The sequence below is a fragment of the Osmia bicornis genome, chromosome 5, assembly GCF_907164935.1.
Source record: "Osmia bicornis bicornis chromosome 5, iOsmBic2.1, whole genome shotgun sequence".
In the NCBI taxonomy this organism is placed as follows: domain Eukaryota; kingdom Metazoa; phylum Arthropoda; class Insecta; order Hymenoptera; family Megachilidae; genus Osmia; species Osmia bicornis.
The window spans coordinates 490,403-511,532 of record NC_060220.1 but is presented as its reverse complement, the minus strand read 5'-3'; the positions used below and the strand labels follow the sequence as shown (position 1 = coordinate 511,532).

The window sequence follows — 21,130 nt, the reverse complement described above, 5'->3', positions numbered from 1 at the left end:
TCTTGATTTTCGTCTTATTTTGATCCCTAGAATCACCCCTTAAAATTTTGCCCACCTGTTGTCGAACACCCTGTATTATTCAAAGATTAATGATGATACGCGCGCATACAGCTAGTATAACGTGCTTTGAATCTTTTTCTAATGAAAAATTAAGTCGAAAATGAGGAGTCATATTTTGTCGTACGAGGTTTCTCTCTGAGTGAATCCATTTTAAAAATGTCTACATCTTAAAAAGACTGCCATTGCGCGGGGAAACAAGTGGCGCCATCTACTAGTTGATGCTAAAAGTGAGCTGTTTTGTTTCGTCGGTAAGGAGCGCAAAAATGACTCGTTTTGAAGTTCTTCTTGTCAACGCCAGAGGGCACTTTTTACAGTTTTCTTCATTATCTACTGATAAAAAGTAGAACTATTTAAGTATTGCGTAATAGAACACCGAGATGGCGCTTCCGGTACCATTTAAAAAAGCGCGTATTTATGAAATAAACAATTATGATTTGTACGTTACTTTCAGCTTGTTGAACCCAATCTTTCTCAGTAATATGACACTTTTACTGTAGTATAAGTTAATTATTTGTAAAGAAAGCACTTAGCTGACGCAGACCACGTCTGTGAAAATGCGTGCGTAAAATACTCGTAAGGAGGCGCACTATATTTATAGCTAGAGATAAATATATATCCTGGCAATCTTCCAAATTACCAAACGTACTGGTTCGAGACAAGTAACGGTCTAACCCTTGTAATAGCAGCATCGTGTCAGTGCTATTAGTGACGTCTATCGACATTGCGATTGTCGTGGACAACGAGGCACCAAAAAAAAAGAAAAACTTACAAAATTAGTGCGAACACAAATTAGGGAAAGATGTAAACGATCCCACAGGTTATCGGCTGAGGGACACTTTGAGCAAATTTACTTTCCCGGCAAAGTGAATCGTTTATTTGCTGTAGTCGTTTAATATGAAATCGGTTAGCTTATTTTGCTTCTTCAAGATGGAGGGTGGATATCCGAACGTCTTGTATAATTGTTGCTAACGAAGTTAAACTTATATCGCACCCCTGTACCTGATTGAATATCAATCAAGTGAGTATACGTCAATCGATACGGAATTTTTTTCTTGTCTCCTCAAGTATAGAATTTTTGCCTACCGAGGATGACTGGATAATTTTATAGATTGGAAAATTTAGCATTACCAGAGAATATACGTAGATTATTTGTTCTATTCTAGGTTTCCCTACATATTACAACTATCTATAAAGCACTGTTTCAAGTCAATTTTCATTTATCCCTTGCCAAGTATTTCACGATTTGCAGAAAGCCAAGCGATTCGCTAAGTCTCGCCTAATTTTCTTACGAAACTTTATTCACTTATTAATTCAAGGTTTCATTTTTAGGTAGACCCTATCAAGCCCTTTAGTTCTTATTAGACTCAGGCCTGGTAGGGTATAACGACGCTCCATGTGATACCCTGTACAAGATATGCTTTGTCGGAAATCGTTCAGCTATTCGATTTCCGGTCCCGTGTATTTTCCACGAAACGCGTATACGGTGGTACGAAACTTACCAGGATCTCTGTCAATGTATCTTCGTCGTACTACCATCTTGTATCTAATATTTCGTGTGTCATATATGTCATGCTGAAATGGTAGATGACATTAAGGGTGGTTTTCTTAAAAATTTATAAAAGACACGGAGGAACTTTGAACTTGGTGTGTTTCATATTTTTAAAAAAAGCTATTCTTAAAGTTACCTATTGTTTTGAAACCAGCAGGATAGTCTCACCCTCTCAATGTATAGCGTATCTGTGTAAATAACGAGCCTCTGTGACTTCTATTTCTACAAACACATTCGTTTTACACGGCCACTCCATCTTGTAAACTGACACCGTATTTAACCCATGGCGTTGTACGCACCCAACTTATAATATCATTATGTGCAATGGTGTACCGTTACAATAGACATATAAGTTAACTAATTAATGAATGTTTGTCACGAATGTTATCTCTTGTCTTTACACGTAGAATGCACCACATGTATTCGTCGAAGAAAGGAGACCCTCTCTGCCCCCTCGGTTTCCATCCTCAAGTGCGGTGGCCGACCCGCTGCAAACGATGCTTCAGGTATCATTTTTTTATGGATGTAGAAGGCACATGTAATTGTGTTCTGTGATCATAAATTCAATACAAGGCTATTTGGTGCAATTATAACTTTGTTTCTTTTGTTTTTAGGGATTATAAAGAACACGGGGGTAAGAAGGATAACTTAAGGGATATTACATCGTCCACGCCTAGCCTTTCGTTTGAACAATCTTCGGGAAGGTACGACTGCCTTCAGGGTCATTTACGGCCTTCACCAAATGATGCAAAGCTAAATTAAAGAATAAAATTTATTAATTGTATTCAGAATACAATAGACTCTCGTTATATTGCCGCGGTGGAAGAGTAGTACTAGTAAGATCAAATCCCTCACGTGGCAATCATAACGAGCGTCTACTGTTACTGCGTTTACTGAACTGAAATTAAACTAATTCATTAGGTCTGCAGAGAATGGTAAAAGGGTATGGTCGTCAGCGACGAACCTAGCAAAAGATGATTTCAAAGGAAGTTCAGAATCGTCGACGGCAGCAGCCGGCTGGACATCGCTTATGGATCTTTCTGCCATCGATAAAGAAGAAGAAAGATTAAATGGTGATTATTTGAAAGTAATACTTTTCAAATAACATCTTTTTTTCTTATTAAATTATTATCTTGTAGCAAGGAGGCCAACGAAATTACAGATCAGAGAGGTCATAGGCAACAGAGGTGGGGGTAGTTCTGAAAATGATGTTGAGTTTATAATTCAGGTAAATTGGAAGATTATTACAGAAATATTATTTTACGAAATATTTGAGAAAAGAATATTTGTGACTTGATCAAATCTAAATTTCCTAACATTTCTACAGTATTTAATTTAATTATGAACAGCTTCTATTACAGCAGCAGATTTGAACCCAGAAATCAAGAGACCCTGAAACTTCCTTCATCACTCCCAATATTTATTATTGGTCTAATTCCATTTAACTTGAAACTTTACTCCCTCAAGGTGTTCATGTTAAAAAAGTGATAGCAGAGAAATGGACCTCCTTTGTCTACGAATGTATCTCGTAAATTGCTGTTTCTCTATTCAGGTGAAAAAGTCGAAGATCGGTTCATCGAAAAGCGCGATACAAAATGAGGATCACCTTATGGGAAAGGAAGAGACGACGGAGAAAGTAATGATACCAAACATCTGCATCCCATTTGCTCAATTTTTCTTTTCATCGCTGATTTCTTTTTTGAATTGCGTTGAACGTCATGCAGGACGTCATGCTGTACTGAAGATTTGATTAACTAACACTCCAAGTATCCATTATTGGATATTTCCCTGCTGTACAAAAAAGCTATTGTTACATATAGTACTTTATCTTTGCATTAACATTTTTTATCCATCCATGTAAATTGCTGAGAAACGCAACATCTTAATTATATAAAGTATCCTTATGTTTGAAGATGAAACAGCTAATTGAAGTTGATTACAATTATATTATATTATTATGTGCCAGCTGATGTAGCAATATGTAATGCTAGAAAATAGATGCAAGTGGCAAAGCTGAGAGTAGAAGTTGAAATAGATATTAAATAAAATAAAATATAATCAATGTATGATCTTCAGAGCGAGATGGACCGTCTAAGGGCACAATTGGTCGAACTGCAAGCGAGATGCGAGAAAGCAGAAAAAGAGAAAAGCGAAATCTTGATGAGAAGATTAACAACCATGGAAAACATATCTAACAAAGCGTCGTCGAATGAATTACAGAAACTTCAGAAGAAGAACGAAGGTATTACAGTTTTTCAAAGTACATCGAGGGCTGGACGTGTTAACTGATGACATTTTATTGATATTTAGCGTTGATGCAAGAGAAAACAAACCTAATGAGCAAGGTAAAAGAGTTGGAGAAAGAAACAGGCTCAAAGTTGTTTAGGGGCGACAGAGATAGAGAAAAGGAGGAACTAAGATCAAAATTAAAGGCAGCTGAAAATTTATGCGAAACTTTGATGGATGAAAATGAAGACATGAAGAAGGAAATTCGTCAACTGGAGGAAGAGATATATGAATTACAGGATACTTTTAGGTAATCCAGATACTCTTTCGCTGACGCATGTTCATTTGGCTTATGTGTTTCTTTTTTAATTTATGAGATTGTCTTCATTGGTGTAATTAGGATATTTGGATGGGGTGGGTCAGGCCCACCCTGGCTCTTACCTAGTTACGCCAATGATTGTCTTATACGTAAGGATTTTCACAATTCTACTGCCTTTCCTTGAAACATGTGAAGCTGCTGTAGAGGATCTAGATTGAAAGCAAAAAAAAATTCGATTTAACACCCTGTGATCAACAAATTGATGGTTTAAAAAAAGAAAGAGAACAAGCATTCTACTAACCGGTTTGTCTGAATTTAAATTAATAACCAAACGAATAAAGAAATTTAATTTCCACAACGGCGAATTACGACTCGCTCTCGTGTGATTTTTCTTTATGTTAATAACATATACGTGTTTGAATTGCCACTGATCTTTTTACAAAACGATAACGAGACTATGAAGGGAGTCGATAACAACGAATATCCACTTACTGCGACAAAATCAAAATTGATCATGAATCTCTTTAAAAGAAAAATCGAATTTTTTTCCTCAATCAGGACTGAAAGGTAGCTTATGTCGAAGGGAAGACTTTAAAGAGTTAGCAAAGATTTTTTAGCAACACGAGCTGTCTGAATTGTTGCAGGACGACGATTTGGACGGAAGACATCAACAAGACTGCATTGCTTTTCGTCAAAGCTGCACTGAACGCGTGGATGTTTGATCGCTTGGTAATCGAATTCCTCTGGCTATTAATTAAATATCTTAACACATTGACTGTCCAGTGATTAGTCCAGGTGACAGTCAACATGTTAATTGTACTTGTATCAAAAGCAAAATAAACTAAAGAGGAACCGCGTTTTTAAAGAGAGCAGTACGTGGACTAAAATACTGTCGTCGAACCCTTTCAATCTGTACACACAATTTCATGCTTTTCTCTGTCAAACGTCTTCCATTTGAGTCTCTAATATGAATGCAAATTAATTAACAAAGGTAATTATATTGTACAGTGACCTGAAAGTACACTGTAGCTTACTTATGGATCTCTTACTAAAAAACTTACAATTCTTCTGCTTTGATGATTAATCAGATCAGTATGTGATATGAAGATATTTGATTTTGTCAAGGGATGAGCAAGCAGACGAATATGTTCGTCTTCGGAAGAGCTTGGAACAGTCTAATAAGAACTGTCGAATATTGTCGTTCAAGCTAAGAAAAGTCGAGAGAAAGGTGGAGGAACTGGAGAGTGAGAAAAGCGGTCTGGAAAAGAAATATGACGAGGTAATCAATACTCCGTGAAGCTTCTAAAACTCGCAATCATCGATGATAAAAGATTGTTCGTATTAGGTGAAAAAGGTTGAAGAAACGCTGAAGAAGATCAAGGGCGAGTTCCAAGGTAGACCTCAGAAGAAAGCAACGGATTTGACGAGCAAAGTGCAGCTTAAAAAAATGGTGGAGGAAATGGACAAAGAAATAGGTTGAATAAAAATAGTTATATAAACAAATTTACTTCGGGAAGAACCACGGAATAATGAAGTTACTTTTCAGGAGACCTGATGATCATTTTCACAAACATCTCTGATGGCAAAGATGTGGACGTTCAGGAGTTGAAATCCAAAGACAGTCATATTAAATATGATAAGCTTATGAAAGAGTACGAGCTGCTCAAAGAAAAGCTAGACAACGTCACCAAGGAATTATCAAACGAGAAAGAGAAGAAGAGGACGCAATCAGGCTCCAAAGCTGAAGACAAAAATACTGATCTTCAAAACAGTAAGCTACTATTCAGATCTAACCAAGCTGATACTTGAAACTTCTACTATGTACTTATTCTATTATTATTCAGTAAAAAAGAAATTAGATGAAGCTGTGAACATGAGAGAAACCGAAAGAAAGGCATGGGACCAGGAGAAAACAGCATTGTCTGAGGAAAAGGAGAAGCTGAAATCGAAGCTACTTTCATTGTCTGCAGAAAAGCTCAAAGTGTACAATGAAGTCGTTCAATTAAAGAAGGATTTAGAAACTGCCAAATCGTCAGAAAAGGAAGGCGAGAAAATGGAGAAGACGATAAACGAGCTGAAGAGAGAATTATCCCAGGAACGAGAGAAGAACAAGAAATTGCAAGACGATTTGTCTGCTTACACTGAAAGGGAATCAAAAATGACTCAATCAATGACGTCTGTGAGTGTCGTTGAAATAGTTCACTGTATAAATTTTATAAAATAAAATTATCTTTTTAGGTGGAACAAACGAAGAGCAAACTCGATGCTGAGGTAAAACGTCTGAAAAAAGAACTGGAGAATGCAAAATCCTCCAACTCCACAAAAATAAACAACCTGACCACAGAATTGTCTGAGCTAAAGAAAGAAAAAGAGAAACTGTCGTCTCAAATTGATCAAGAGAAACAATCGAAAGAAGCTGAGGTGTCCATGCTGAAGAAGAAAGTCAATTCATTGGAAAAGACTGGATTAAACACAAAGAGAATGAACGAAATGAGGCAAACGTATAATGAGAAGATTTTGAGTAAGTTGTTTTACTATGATACGAAGAAACAAGTCAGAATGATCTACATATATCAGGTAACAGTGGCTTATATTTCAGATTTGGAGGACGAGCTGAAGAAGGGTGAACAGGAGTATAATAATTTAAATGAGAAGTACATTGAACTTGGAAAATTGAAAACGCAGTTTGAAGCTGATAACGAAGCACTCAATAAGTAATTAATCTTCCAATCTTTATCAATTTAATTTTAAGAAAAGATGATATTATACTTTTCTATTACTTACAGCAAATTACGAGAACAAAACACTGAATTAATTAACATTCGCAAGGAGCTAGAAACACTAAGGCAGACCGTCAAATTGAAGGAAAGCGAATGGCGGTCCGAGAAAGGCGTATTGCAAGTGAGAATTCACATTGTACGAAATATTTCTAAATAGAGCGTTAAAATTACATGTGGAAATATTTTTCAGAATAAATTAAAAGAAAGTGAGTTGCCAAACAGAGCCATGATAACAGATCTGAATAACGACATAAGCAATTTGAAGAAAGAGAACAATACTTTAGTAACGCGATTGGAAGATTTAAGGAAAGCGGTAAGTAAAACTGTTACTAGAAAATGATTATATTTTTTTAAAATTTATATTTTGTAGAATGACGATCTCTCTGATAAGCTTAAAGACTATGAAGCAGTGTCAAAAATTCATCAAGCAATAACGCCCGATACTAATGCCCTGGAGTCAGAAATTAGGAAACTGAAGAATGCTTTAGAAAACATGGAAAAAGCTAAGAAAGCTGATTTGGCACAATGCAAGATGAGATACGAGCACCGAATCACGGCTATTAATGACGAGATTCAAACTATTCAAAATCAATTATCACGATACAAACGTGAACGCGACACTTACAAACATATGTTGGAGGGTGCTCAGAAAACGATTGGAGAACTGAAGTCTAATAGAGGCAGATTAGCGTCTAATGCGTCTTCTGGAAAGTCTGATGAGGTTTGTTATTTACTGTAATGAATAGTAGCAATATTAATACAAGAGTATACTTTTTTTCATAGGAAGAAGAAATGTCTGGTGCCAGCAGACTGATTCTGGAAAGACAGATCAACAGTCTGGAAGATGAACTATCTGAAACAAGATTAGAGACGTCTAGATTGAAAGCAGAATTAGTATCAGAAAAATCAGCTAGTCATGTTAAAGTGTCTGAATTGCAATCACGAATCAACGAGGTAAAACTGTAAACATCTGGTTCTTCAGGTTTTAAAATATTTCATTTTCTTTCGATATTACAGCTGGAGGAGGAACGAATGATCGCCAGTGGCAGGACAAAGATCCCAGGATTAAAAGTTCGCATGGAACTGGCTTGGCAGAAAGAACGGGAGGAGCATCAGAGATTGTTACAAGAAACAGCTACACTGGCTAGGGATTTGAGACAAACCCTGTTTGAAGTATGTATTAAGTTAAAGCCATCCTCGTTGATATTTAAAATTAAAATTTTTCTCTACAGATTGAGAGAGAACGTTCCAAAGAACGACTGGAAAACAAGAGACGACAGGATCAATTGAAGAAGGTATACGATGAAGAGAAGGAAGAGAGCAAGAAGAAATTGCTGGAGGTAGATATTCATTAGAAAATAATGTGAAAGGTTTAAAAATTAATGTATTTCCTCCTACAGTTGCAATGTGATTTACTGGAATTAAGAGACGCCCACGCAAAACTAAGGACCAGTAACGAGAAGATGAGGCGAGAAAAGGAACGACACGAGAGGGAAAGAGAAGAACTAAAAGATGCTATATTCAAGAAGAGTAAACAAGAACAAACTGAACTAAGAAATATTAATGTGCTGTTGCAACAAGTCAATGATTTAATGAAATTCTTCCCCGAGTTGAATGGCATAGCTGAAAATGGAAATTCCAGTACTTACACACCTACACCACCCAGACGATTAAAGGTACATTACATTAAAATAATTAGTTATTATTCATAAAATACATCATCTATTTTGATACTTTAAAGGGACCAAAATCAAGAGAATCATCGCCAATGTTGGACGCAAAGGGTGACATAAGAGGTATGATCATTATTCCTTCATTTAGATGATTTAAATCAATGATTCTATTGAATTTCCAGGTTCAAATTCACAACTTGGCGAAAGAACCGAGAAATTGGAATACACTATTAAAAAGCTGATGGATGTGGCAAAGGAGTTGAAGGAATCAAAGAAAGCAGCTGATGAAACTAATGCTACAAGGCTAAAGAAACTCAGCAAAAGGTGAAGATTAATATGATTAATTATATTTTGACTAGATTTAATCAATGATTATTATACACTATCAGATCAACATCCGTTGAGAGTGATCCAGGCAAAGGAATAACAACAGCTCGTTCAAAACCACGTTTGAAGAGAAAGAGCTTGTCTTTGGAACAGACGACCGCACGAAACGAGGAAGTATGCACGGAACAAAGTTGTATTATAATGTAAAAATGATATCAGATAGAATATTTAATTTATGATTGATTGTAGTCACGTATTTGGGGCACCGATAGCAACATGTCCAGCTTGCAATCGTTGGAAGGCTCGGAAGTTGATGGACGAACGCTTAGTTTACAGAGAGATTCTAGTGTCGATAGGTATTTCAATATCTGTAACATATTTAAGAATATATCTATTAATTTTCGATAATTTTTAGTCGTCTCTCCACTGGTTCCACGAAGAGCGAGATGTTAGAACGAGAGAAGAAACACGGTAAAGGAATAATAAAAAAGCTTACAACAAAATTAACTAAATCAGCCAGTGTAGACGATCCAAACGTTTCCATGGACCTCTCTCTTCAGGTACAAAGATAATAAATATATTAATCATTGTTTTCTACAATTGTAAAATTAATGATTCTTGTTTATAGACCTCGGGATCCGAAACTAGTATCACGGAGAAGACTGAAAAGAAAAATCTGAAGAAGAAATTAACGGATATGTTCAAACGAGGTTCGAGAGGCAGCAGGTATGGTTTGGTTGAAATAAAAATAAAAATTTAAACGAAGGACTTTGAAAAGAATGCTATTTTTTAAACAATACAATAATCAGTCGAATAATCAACTAAGATTTAATATTAATATTATGATATAAGTATGTACAAATTAGAGAATGAAAATGAAATTGTCACTGACAAAATAATTTTGTTTCTCTATTTTCAGTGTAGAGAAGAAAACTGGCACCTCGAGTCAAAGTAGACCAGTATCAAGAAACTCCACAACATCAGACAAATGATTAAATTACAAATTTATGGTACCTTGCTGAATCATTGCTCCCTGCTAGCATTAGCGATTTTAAATGTACAATTACAACAAATGGTACTGCAATTAAAAAAGAAAGAGATTGCTCAGTTACGTGTATCGGAGCATATACAAAAAGATAATACTTCCTCTACCAATATCTTCTTTCTTTATTACTGTCCCCATCACGGACCACGTTTTTCCTTCTTCGATTTCCGTTTGTGTTTCGAGCTCTTCTGCTCTTTGTGTTTATGTTTCTTCTTCTCCTTCTTCGACTTCTTCACTTTTGTTCGCTCCACCCACACACCGGTTACCTTAGAATCTGTTTTGGGTTTTGGTACAACAACACTTCTGAACACAGGTTTAAAAGTTTGTGAACTAGACGCCTCTGGTTCAAGAGGAGCTTCATTTTTAAGTAGTCTTGAAGGAAGCGCAGGCCCGTACATATCAGGCAACAACTGAACCTCTGGAGGATTTGAACCAGTATCGCTAATCTGTTTGCTTCCTGAATCAGTGTCAGATACCGTGATTACATCCACCTCTTTCTTTGTTTCACTTGATTGCGTACTGGATCTAGGATCAGCAACTAAACTATCAAGATCCACCTTGGCGAAAATTCCCCTAGGTGGGGAGGTGTTTCTGTTAACATTCACCTCGCTTGGAACTTTACCGATTAGGACCGACTTCACCGCCTCGCTATCCACGCTTTCTTCTGGCTCTGAATCAGATTCTTCACTGCTGCTTAAGAAAATTGCTTTGAAAAGATCTTTCTTCTCTTCCGATTTACTTTTCGTTATACTATCATTCTCTACATCTTTGGCTTGTTCGTCTGAAATCTCTGAAGCTGTAGTTGAATCAAACTTGTTGTCTAAATTTTCTTTCACTTCAATAGCTCTAGGAAATGTTTCTTGGACTTCTTTGCCAAAAACTTTCTCGTAAGAAGCTTCAAAATTTCTCATTTTTTCAGTTACAGGCTCCATTGCTTGTTGACTATTAACAGGAATATCTTTATTGGATTTTATATCTACATTTGTGTTATTAATAACGCTATCTTCTTTTGATGGAGTAGTGCTTTCAAGAGTTTCTTTTGACACGGTGTCAGTAGCTCTTAAAAATCTCGTAGAATTATTACTCCAATCTATGGAATCAAAGATTGAAAATTTCGCTGTTTTCTTTTGCATCTCTGGTGGAGCACAGCCACCCTGTGGCTCAGGAATATTAAATCTTTTGCAAACGATACTCGCAGGTTTCCATTCTATGCGCTCTCTAGTTAATTTACCAAACATTTTCATCTTTACAGCTTGTTTCAACTCATTATCTTGTTCATTTTTTGCTGAAGAAGCATCCGAACTCACAGACTCAGAAGCATGTGTAAATTTACTGGTGACATATTCGTTTGTTGATTTTACAAATAATTTAGCTGCTTGCTCAAATTCAACCCGTTCGTGTTCCCTATCCCATTCTGTCATCGATAATGACTGTATACTTTCGAGTTTATCCTTTTCACCTTTATCTGAGAAAACTAAATATTGCTCGAAACGTCTTTGTTTATCAGGATCAGATAAAAATGGTTTCATCGTGCTCTTGTTTATGGAACTATCTTCGGTTAAGTTATTTATACCTCTTTGTTCCTCAGAAGCTGAAAAGGAATCTTTAAACTCCTCTAGATTCTTCAAACTTCCCTCAGAATCTTTACCAAGACCAACGATACCTCCCTTAACAAAACTTTGTGCATTCAATTTATCCATCCATGAAGTAGCTGCTTTAACTCGCTGATTTTCCTCTCTCTGCCTTTCCTCTGTTCGTTGCTTCCCATGCAAATTTAACACTTTAGTAATGATATTAGAGGCGACCGATGGGACTGAATTTGGGTATGATTCTGATAATTTTTTAGAACTAGGAGTTTCCTCTAGTATCCTAGCCCTATCCGCAGCTGTAAGTTCTTTACGTTTTCCGTTCTCAATTGCACGAGGAATGTTATCAGTCGGTGGATAGAATCTACTTTTTCTAACTGTGTGCATCGGCATGAAATCCTTAGGTAACTCTGGTGGTGGAAAGATCTTCTTGTGTTGCAATTTAGCGCTTGCCAATGCAAAACCTTCTAAACAATTATCATTTTTCAAACTGTTATCGCTAGACCATCTCGTCTTCGTTTTACGTTCAGGACCGAGCGAAAAATCGTAACGCGACATGTCCTCCCTCTCGTATATGTCTTCGTCGTCGGCCTCAAATGCACCAACTCCAAATGCTTGTCCATGGATTGATAACTTTTTATTTTTATCCTGAACACTGAATGCTGGAGTATCAAATAAATTTACATGACCAGAGAGTATGGTTCTTCTATCCAAACCACTGTATCCTATGCCAAAATAATTATCTTTTGGATTGCACCTATAAAAGAGTTATTATTATTGTTTATTATTTATCAAAGTCATATTATGGAAACGTGGAGTTCACCTAAATGGTTCATAATCATCAGGAGCAAATGTAACATCTTCATGATCATCTTCAGAATCTTCAGAGCTACTTTCTGAATTTGCCTTCTTGGAATCTTGTTGCAATACTTTCATTCTTGCATTCCTTCTTTTTATTTTAGCCTTTTCTTTTTTTGTAACTCTAGATCCTATACCTTGACCCGGTCTCCATCCCATTTTCTTCAGCAACATAATGCCAACCGTCTCTCTGTTACATTATATGTTGGTTAATGATTAAAATTATTAACTAAGCCTAACATAAGATTACTTACTTCACAGGTTTCAAAAGGTCTTTTAGTACTGGAGTACCAGGAATAGGACCACTGCTCTCACGATTTATTCTCTCTCTTTTAACACCTCTCTGCCCATGGTCAGTATAATCACTGGTAGCACAAATACCCTTTGGTGCAATTCCAAATTGCCCTGTATCCTCTTCGTCCATGAAATCTTCTGGACATTGGGTAATGCCTCCTGCTTTGCTACTTCTGGAAGACTTGAAGTGCTGTGGCCTCCAGCCATCTCTTGTGCCAACAGTATTAAAGTATCCAGCAGAGAAACCTCCAGTAAATGCTCCATGGAATCTACGTCTACCTTGTGCATCATACGCGCATTGTTCTTCAATTGTTACAGGTTTCTTCCTTGGTAAATTATCTACAAAATATCCATGTCAGAATGTAACAATTTTATGATTAACTTTTAATATTTATATCTCTTTAGTTACCTTCATCTAAAGGATCAAGAGGAACTCCAAAGGAAACATAGTTTTCATCCTCAGAATCACTCATTTTTGTAATGTATAATAATTATCATTTAAAGATAAATAACATTGAAAATCTCTTCTGTCAAAAAGAGTACATTTGAGGTTACAAGGTGTATATTAAAATAGTATTTTCCTCTTTGACTGAATATCAGTAAACCATCTACTTAAACAGATTTTGTTTGTATTTGAATTAAGTTAAATCTTGACAAAGTATAAATCGAAGAAAGTACCTTAAAAACATGGAAATGATTCTAAATAAATCAAGAACTGTGTTATTTGTAATTTCTTCGTTTTAGAGAATTAATGGTGCTTGTGTTGGTAATGGAGCTGCGAACCAATAATAATGTAGATGGTAGGAACTTTTTCTCTAAGATTGGTAGGAAAATATTTTTGGACGCAGTAGGGAATAATTTTGAACAAATTTACAGAAGTACGCAGAAGCATTTACTGCAGTTAGTCAACAGAAAAGTATCCGGATAAGTACAAAACGATGGAACGTAATGAGAAGTTTTTAATTTGAAAAAAAGTCGTAATTACTGAAAGAATACGGGATAAGGAATAGATGGCGTGTGAAGTAATTTTTGATAAGATAGTGGAAGCGAACGCTTTCTTTGATTTGGAGTTGGTTTGAAGGATTGCACGACATTTGAAATGATAAATCAAATGTCGGAGGAAACGATCGCGACTGCACCTACCAGTGCAGAAAAACCGTCAAATCTAGACGAAAAGCCACGAAAATTGAGTGTAAAAACGTTTGATTTCTTTTGGAAGCGTGATTCACGGCGTGAGAATATATTGAAAAAAGAAAACAACCAGAAGAAAAAAGATTTGATAGAAGGAAAAATTATTGAATCCAAGACTAAAAATGCTCCTTCTAATAAAAGGTCTTTTAACGTCTTCAAGGGTATTAAAAGACACATGCAGATTAAGAAGCTGACAATACGTGATTCTAAACAAAAAGTAAGTATACAAAAGCTTTAGTGGTATTTTCTATCTAACAGAAATATTTCCAGATGAAAGAAACATGTAGTCTGCAGAATGATACAAACTATGATTCATCAACACTTCACCAGAATAAATGTACAGTTTCTGTTGAAGAGAGCACTTTATCAGATAATAAATGCGAAGATACTAAGAAAAATTCTGATATTTTGAACAGCAGCGAATCTTTAACTGCTACAGATGAATGTACTTTGTCACAAAATGAATGTACTTTGGACAACCTAAATGAAGCAGTAGAAGGCTGTTCTGATATTGAAACAAAAACAGAATCAGTACACGCGCAAGTTGTTGACAATTATCAATCAGATAATAATCATGAAACTATTCCTAATATGCATTATCTGTTCTCTAATAACAACACACTGCAAATAGAATCTGTAGTTGCTAGGGAGCATCAAGTTGATAATATTGAAGAAATTTCAGAATCTAATATAAATAACGATAAAGCAAAGGTAAGCCTTACAGAAGAGCTGCTTAAATTAAGCAATTATGGATGGTATTGGGGACCAATATCAGGAACCGAAGCTGATGCCAAACTTATGTCCGAACCAGATGGTGCATTCTTAGTCAGGGATTCGTCAGATGATAGGTTTGTTCTTTTTATTGGAAGTATTTTTTAAATGACAACTTACGTATAATATTTTTAATATTTGTTTTTATACAGATACGTCCTGACGCTTAGTTTTAAATCATCTGGAAAATTGCTCCATGCTCGTATGGAACATAGCGGTGGTTTATTTTCTTTATGTAACCAAAGTGAAAGCGAGGGATTTAGTTCAGTAGCTGATTTAATTAACTATTCAATGAATTTTAGTCAGTCAGCAGTATTTTGTTATTCCCGGCCTAAATACCCTGGCCATCCATCGTTCCCTGTAAGATTAACCAAGCCAGTGAGCAGGTTTAATCAAGTTCGAAGCTTACAGTATCTTTGTCGTTTCGTTATACGTCAAAATACTAGATTGGATAATATTCATAAACTACCTTTACCAAAAACTATTAAGGGCTATATCGAAGAAGCACATTATTAATGCAAAAAGAAAAAGAAAACGTGAAACGTACTATAATATCCGTGATACGAATTTTTACAGATTGAGATTATTGAATCATTTAAACTAGTTATTGCACAAAAATTTGATTTTGAAAGGTAACAGATTAGATATGAGCATTTTTATTTTATAAAAACTGAAATACTCATTGTTGAATGTACAAGATATCTCCGTTTCTATAAAAGTTGACTGATATGGCTATATCGGTTTTATTTATATAGATAATGAGACTTATAGTTAAAATAATTTTAACTTGCATGAATTGTTTCATTATAAAATATGTTATATTCTTAAACATAATCAGAAGTTTAATCAACCTGTGAAGTACTTGGCTGTGTAAATACATTGTTTAGAATAAAACAATCTTCTGCTCAATTGAATGGTAAAGGTACAAGTTGATCTTCCCTTGTTTAATGGGGACAAAATTTTATGAAAGAAAGGGATCATATTGCCTTAATTACTGTAGTGTTGCAGGGTAATTGTTAAATATTATTAGATTTATATTTCTATCAGTTTATATCTTTATATATCTTGCACAAAAATAACTCATATTTATTGAGTTTGACTTCAATTGTACAGAATTTGTTAAAATATGGTACTAAAATAAATTAGATATGATTGTTAATTTAACTTAAATCTTCATTTTCTTTAATATTTCCATTGTACAACTGAAAGTATATACATAGTTTTTTTAAAAGTATACTTTCATTCGCACTAAATAAGTTCGAAAATGAAATACTCGACGTGCTTTGATTTCTATAAATAGCCAATAGTTTATTCTTCTTTTACTTGAAATTTAGTTTACCTATTCCAGTTCAGTCCGAGTATATTACGTGCCTGTCGAGAAACAACATCAAATAAGAATACTGTTACAATATTGCTTTATTCAATAATACTAAATTTAACCAAAACTTACTGTAACAAAAGCAGCACTTGCTGTTTCAGAAACACGATTCAGGGCTTGATCTGGTAAGGCTATATCAGAAGTTGTTGTGAAAAATGCATGAATTTGTGTTGCATCTTTTATCCGCCTTTCTAAGAAGTTCCAAGTTTGTCTATGATCTTCACTGTTATCTTGTAGCATATACAGCTCTGTGGTTTTATAAATACCTGCTAATACTACCCTTCTTGTGTACCAGTTGATCTAATTAAAAAGATTTCAATAAAAAATATTTTAATTGAACATAAAAACACATAGAAGACAAAACTATAGAAATATTCTTACATCAACTGATCTATCACCAGCATAATAACAAATGTCATCTACTAAAGTAAGTAAATTAGCTAATGACTTTGGTGCATTAGGTGGTAGTGCCATTAGAGCTAATGCTTGGGGCCATGTCTTTTTATATGGAATCACCATTCTAAGCCTTATTTCAACGGCATCGCGTACTTGTGATTCTAATGGTTTTTCTCCTTTGGTACAATTTTCTTCAGTAGCCTCTGCTCGTTTCATAAGGATTTCATTTAATTCTGTGTTACATGTCAAATAAAAGTACTGAACCAAATCTACTCCTTTATTAGGGAATAATCCATGAATCACACCAGGATACCCAATAGATTCTGCACCTTTAGTACATATACTTATTAATTGTCTGTATTAGATGCAAACAATATATTATTATACTTTGAAACTATAACTAAAAAACATTTAATAAATATATGGGATTTACATCACCTATATTTACTCACACAAGAAATTGCTTCTAATTCATCTACTTAACTGAAAAAAAAATATTATGAATTACCAGCACTGATAGCTTGCTGGCTCCATCCTAGATCATGAACATACTTTAAAGATGCAGCAAGAATTTTTGTTTTGATATTTTTTTCATATTCTTCGTCGCTTTCCTTACAATTAGTATACTCTTGACTTGTTTGTTGTGTATTTGCATTTTCAGTCTGATTCGAGAGTAATGTCTTACAAGTCCATAAACTTCTAAAACCTAATAAAATTAAAATTAATTTTTTTATTTCAAGAAATGATGTATATTTATTTAATTATAATTAGTAATAGCGAAACGAGTTAATTACAGGGTATAGTCAAAATAAATAAATTGCAAATGAAAAAGTATTTTATTTAACAGCAAATAATGTACACATTAAAAATATGGAGCTATTGTTCTGAAATTACAGTACTATTACTGAGTTACTTAAGAGGATTATTCATAATGCATTCATTAACTCTAATCAAAATGCTTTCCATTACATCAAGCCCATTCACTGCTTGATAGCACAATGAAAGTTTATTTAGAATTGGTATTGGTGACAATTTTTCACCTCCCACAGGTAATGGTGCTTCAATATCATTCCTTTCTAATTCTGTTTTTGCATTTGCTTTAATAGCTTTCTTTTGTTCTTCTACATCCTTTACCTTCACCTTCCAATGTGCTCTGCATAAATATATACCTTCTCTGAGTGGTTTTAAATAATCTTTCTCCAATTTATCTACTAAATTCCAAATTCCAGTTTGATTCTGTTGGTCTCTAATAAATAGAAATCTCAAAAGGTTTAAGCTAGTGATTATCTCATCAGATAATTCTACCAAGTCTGATGCGCTTCCATGTGGTAATTTACAAGCTAATTTAATCAGAGACTCTAAATTATTACCAAGAAAATATGGAATAAGTGGTACCGATTGAAGGCATTCAATGACAGAATCCTTGACTATTCCAGTAGTTAAACTAAGCAGACCTGAGTATTTACTAGTCTGATACAACCGAAAAACGATTAAATATCTAGCTTGCATGTCAAACATTTCAACATATTCTTGAAATATGATTAAAGCTCTTTTCCTTTCTTTGTTATTATTAAAATAACAAATCATCAGCTTTGTAATTGTATCAAACAACTGTAAATAAATATTAAGCTCCAGTAACTCTGATGTTAAGGAACGTCTTATCAGTCTTTTTAGTAATTGATCCATTAAACTTAATCCTTTTGCAACTGTTTCCTGGTCTTCAAGTAACTTAATAATAAGATATATACATGCTTGAAAAATATACTGGAAATCATATACTTGTGGTACTCTCTCCCATAAATGTATCCTTGTTATGACATAAAAATAAAAGTTAGCATATGCTAAGTCTGATATATTTTCATCTAATTCAAAAAGTGTTACTTTAAGATTATGACATTCTTCTTCTATGCGTTTCTTCTTAGAATTGGTTCTTTTACATCTTAAATTCACAATATTTAAAAACCAAAGCAAATCTCCAGTTATTTGACTTACAAGAGTTACAATCTTTTCTGGCATAGGCTGTTTTAAACATTTTTCTGGGAGATGACTCAATGGTTTTCCCATTAAAAAAATTAGGATACTCGCAAGGTAATCTTTCAATGTGGCACACTTTTCTGAATTTTCTAATCTTGCTTCCTCCACCAATGGTTCCAAGAATGATATAATCGCGATATAAATATTCTGTATTTTATTTATAGTTATAGTACTACTTGGGGAATCCTTATCTGGTATTGGTAAACTGTCAACATAAGATCTTATTGTACTGCTACACCACTCTATGGCTTTCATCTTATCATTCATTTTATTCAGGCACTTATTAAGTACCTTTAGAACTATACAAAATTTCACATGAATCTCTGGACCTTCAACTTGTTCTAACAGTTCTAATACAGTCTCAGAAGGATTACATTTTTCTACTATAATATTTAATATTTTTGTGCAGCATTCAATTAATTCTGCATTATACTTTGTGTTTTCATTGGTAAGATGAGAAGATACAATTGGTACAATATACCACGAAGATTCTTGAATGATATTGTCATAACTATTGTCTTCAAAGAGATTTAAAACTTCTTTAAGTTTGTTTTCCTTCAAGTAATCGGTTAAGTCATTAATAAATTTTTTCGTTGCATTTTCCTTAGGGTCTGTCATTTTTAACAAAATTATTTGTCATACAAATATTAAACTGTTAACAATCTTCCTTGCTCATAAAAACCTTTACTTTCATAACCTGTACTTTCGACGTATTTAAATACCACTCTTTCCGCAAATGAATAAATTACATTATTTTTAGGTAAATAATTGTAAAATATAATGGGTTACAGGGTTGTGGAGATTTTTTAAAGAATATTATGCTTTGCTTATGAAAACTGTGCGCATTTACTATAGACATAAAATATATATATATAGTATACAAATTGCACAATGAAACACAATTATTACACGTATTAATACGATTTGTAATACTTTTCTTGTGTATTTGATAATTAATTTACAAAATTCTAAACAATAAATGACAGGATCAAAATGATGCGCGTATGAATTGCGATTGGCATATATTATGGATAAAAGAAAACTCGCTTACCGTTCGCTAAAAAACCTTTTCGCATTAACAAAATACTTGACATAGCCATATTCACCAATTTTAAATAAACTACTTGTCATACATTTATATATTCATGTGTACGATGAAACTATACAAATATTATTCTACTTGCGAGATTCGTTTATAGACACTTTATGAATTATACTTTACGTTTCACCTTTCCTGTGAATTTGTCTTAAACATTCTTTTGCTTTTATTTACGTTTAATGTAGTTTCAAAAATAAAAAGGCAAATACTGGATTAAACAAACAATATAATTTAAATTGTATATCAAAATCGTTAATTAAAAGATAGGAAATATAAAATTATCAGTCAAAATTTGATTTTCTGCCAGAAGGGGGCGCTAGTTGTATCAAGAAACTTAACTGTTGACATCTACCTGCAAATTTTGTTTATGGCAGAAAAATGTTATAAAGTATCGCGAAAACAAAGGTCCAGAAAGGTTAAGGGAATTGAAGGTATTTTTATTGTATCTTCAGTGTAAACTTAACTGGAAATGGAAAATAGTGGTGAAAGTGGTGACGACGGAGGACCTTTAAGTACGACAGCATTTCTTGGCGGTAGTGGTGTTTCTGCGTCATATATCAGTGTACAATCAGACGACATGGAGGGTAGGTTAACGATGTTTTGAAAATATTCGATGGAAACACAAATAAACTATAATTATACAACTGTTGTATTATTGCTTTTAAATAATTAACAATTTTCAATGTTAACTTATATTAACAGGTTATTATTTTTATTCAGATGATCCTGAAAACACGGATGATTCAAATCATGGAACAAGCGATCCTTTACAAGGAGCCGGAGGCGGCAGTGGTGGAGGTCCTCTTCGTGAGCAGGACCGATTTCTGCCGATAGCGAATGTTGCTAAAATTATGAAAAGAGCTATACCGGAGGCGGGAAAGATAGCAAAAGATGCACGTGAATGTGTTCAAGAATGTGTATCCGAATTTATATCGTTTATTACATCCGAAGCAAGTGATCGGTGTCATATGGAAAAACGTAAGACTATTAATGGTGAAGACATTCTATTTGCCATGACGACTCTTGGTTTTGACAATTACGTAGAACCACTAAAAGTGTATCTACAAAAATACCGAGAAGCTACGAAAGGTGATAATCCTCCAGGGAGTGGTACACCGGCCGGCAATGGAAAAGTTGAGCCACAAGGAACTATGTACGAAGATCAGTTGTTTGCCATTGCCGCGACTGCTTCTAGTGCTACCACTTCGGATACGCCTGTAATATATAGTTACACGTCTACCGATCAAATGCAATTCCAGCTTTCCTGATCGCAACAGGTTAAAATGATATATTAATATAAATTATTAAGATACAGAATGCGATACGCGATACAGCTATCTCAACTGTAGCATATTTTTTCTCACGTACGATTGTGTTTTACAAAAGACTGTAAAATCAGTTTTTATGGGTAAACTAAACTTACATTTGTAAGAAACAAAGTATGAATGGATTCAGAGTTTGGTAAGGGAGGTGAATTAAATTTAGGCAATTCTTTGTAAAGAAACTATAAACGTGGAAGGAAATAAACCAGGAAGCAGTTAAAG

The 21,130-nt window shown here is 34.4% G+C and overlaps 6 protein-coding genes across 10 annotated transcripts; 3 read left to right on the top strand and 3 right to left on the bottom strand.

The window, feature by feature from the left end:
* The first annotated feature begins 721 nt into the window (after positions 1-721).
* Positions 722-10,089, top strand: LOC114882806 (trichohyalin). Of its 4 annotated transcripts, none has more exons than XM_029199864.2 (29): positions 722-1,078; positions 1,390-1,546; positions 2,017-2,115; positions 2,224-2,313; positions 2,531-2,682; positions 2,749-2,837; positions 3,162-3,245; positions 3,686-3,851; positions 3,920-4,145; positions 5,280-5,433; positions 5,500-5,629; positions 5,701-5,925; positions 5,999-6,333; positions 6,393-6,675; positions 6,739-6,868; positions 6,941-7,055; positions 7,125-7,247; positions 7,305-7,655; positions 7,718-7,888; positions 7,952-8,107; positions 8,167-8,274; positions 8,335-8,610; positions 8,676-8,730; positions 8,790-8,931; positions 8,997-9,108; positions 9,184-9,290; positions 9,350-9,494; positions 9,563-9,660; positions 9,854-10,089. In XM_029199864.2, exons 3-29 carry the CDS (start codon positions 2,018-2,020, stop codon positions 9,924-9,926), a joined length of 4,194 nt encoding a protein of 1,397 aa, XP_029055697.2. In that variant the 5' UTR covers positions 722-1,078; positions 1,390-1,546; position 2,017; the 3' UTR covers positions 9,927-10,089. The 4 variants fall into 4 exon arrangements, with proteins under 4 accessions (XP_029055697.2, XP_029055698.2, XP_029055700.2 ...); XM_029199866.2 differs by having other exon boundaries at positions 723-1,078; positions 6,754-6,868; XM_029199865.2 differs by lacking the exon at positions 1,390-1,546.
* Positions 10,090-10,111: 22 nt separating this feature from the next.
* On the bottom strand, positions 10,112-13,487 carry LOC114882807 (G patch domain-containing protein 1). Of its 2 annotated transcripts, XM_029199869.2 has the most exons (5): positions 13,396-13,467; positions 13,127-13,325; positions 12,678-13,056; positions 12,389-12,613; positions 10,112-12,322 (listed from the first exon to the last, which is right to left on the bottom strand). In XM_029199869.2, exons 2-5 carry the CDS (start codon positions 13,188-13,190, stop codon positions 10,117-10,119), a joined length of 2,874 nt encoding a protein of 957 aa, XP_029055702.2. In that variant the 5' UTR covers positions 13,191-13,325; positions 13,396-13,467; the 3' UTR covers positions 10,112-10,116. The 2 variants fall into 2 exon arrangements, with proteins under 2 accessions (XP_029055702.2, XP_029055701.2); XM_029199868.2 differs by having other exon boundaries at positions 13,127-13,487.
* Positions 13,488-13,581: 94 nt separating this feature from the next.
* On the top strand, positions 13,582-15,843 carry LOC114882809. The gene is made up of 3 exons (XM_029199872.2): positions 13,582-14,125; positions 14,179-14,756; positions 14,832-15,843. Exons 1-3 carry the CDS (start codon positions 13,817-13,819, stop codon positions 15,193-15,195), a joined length of 1,251 nt encoding a protein of 416 aa, XP_029055705.1. The 5' UTR covers positions 13,582-13,816; the 3' UTR covers positions 15,196-15,843.
* Positions 15,832-19,709, bottom strand: LOC114882810 (ubiquinone biosynthesis protein COQ9, mitochondrial). Its single transcript, XM_029199873.2, has 5 exons — positions 19,539-19,709; positions 16,962-17,159; positions 16,439-16,782; positions 16,130-16,357; positions 15,832-16,050 (listed from the first exon to the last, which is right to left on the bottom strand). The coding sequence occupies exons 1-5, from the start codon at positions 19,585-19,587 to the stop codon at positions 16,015-16,017; spliced, it is 855 nt and encodes a 284-aa protein (XP_029055706.1). The 5' UTR covers positions 19,588-19,709; the 3' UTR covers positions 15,832-16,014.
* On the bottom strand, positions 17,271-19,532 carry LOC114882808 (glomulin). Its single transcript, XM_029199870.2, has one exon. The coding sequence runs from the start codon at positions 19,103-19,105 to the stop codon at positions 17,363-17,365; it is 1,743 nt and encodes a 580-aa protein (XP_029055703.1). The 5' UTR covers positions 19,106-19,532; the 3' UTR covers positions 17,271-17,362.
* A 240-nt stretch (positions 19,710-19,949) lies between the features above and the next one.
* On the top strand, positions 19,950-21,129 carry LOC114882496 (nuclear transcription factor Y subunit B-4). Its single transcript, XM_029199385.2, has 2 exons — positions 19,950-20,170; positions 20,307-21,129. Exons 1-2 carry the CDS (start codon positions 20,056-20,058, stop codon positions 20,852-20,854), a joined length of 663 nt encoding a protein of 220 aa, XP_029055218.1. The 5' UTR covers positions 19,950-20,055; the 3' UTR covers positions 20,855-21,129.
* The last annotated feature ends 1 nt before the right edge of the window (position 21,130 follows it).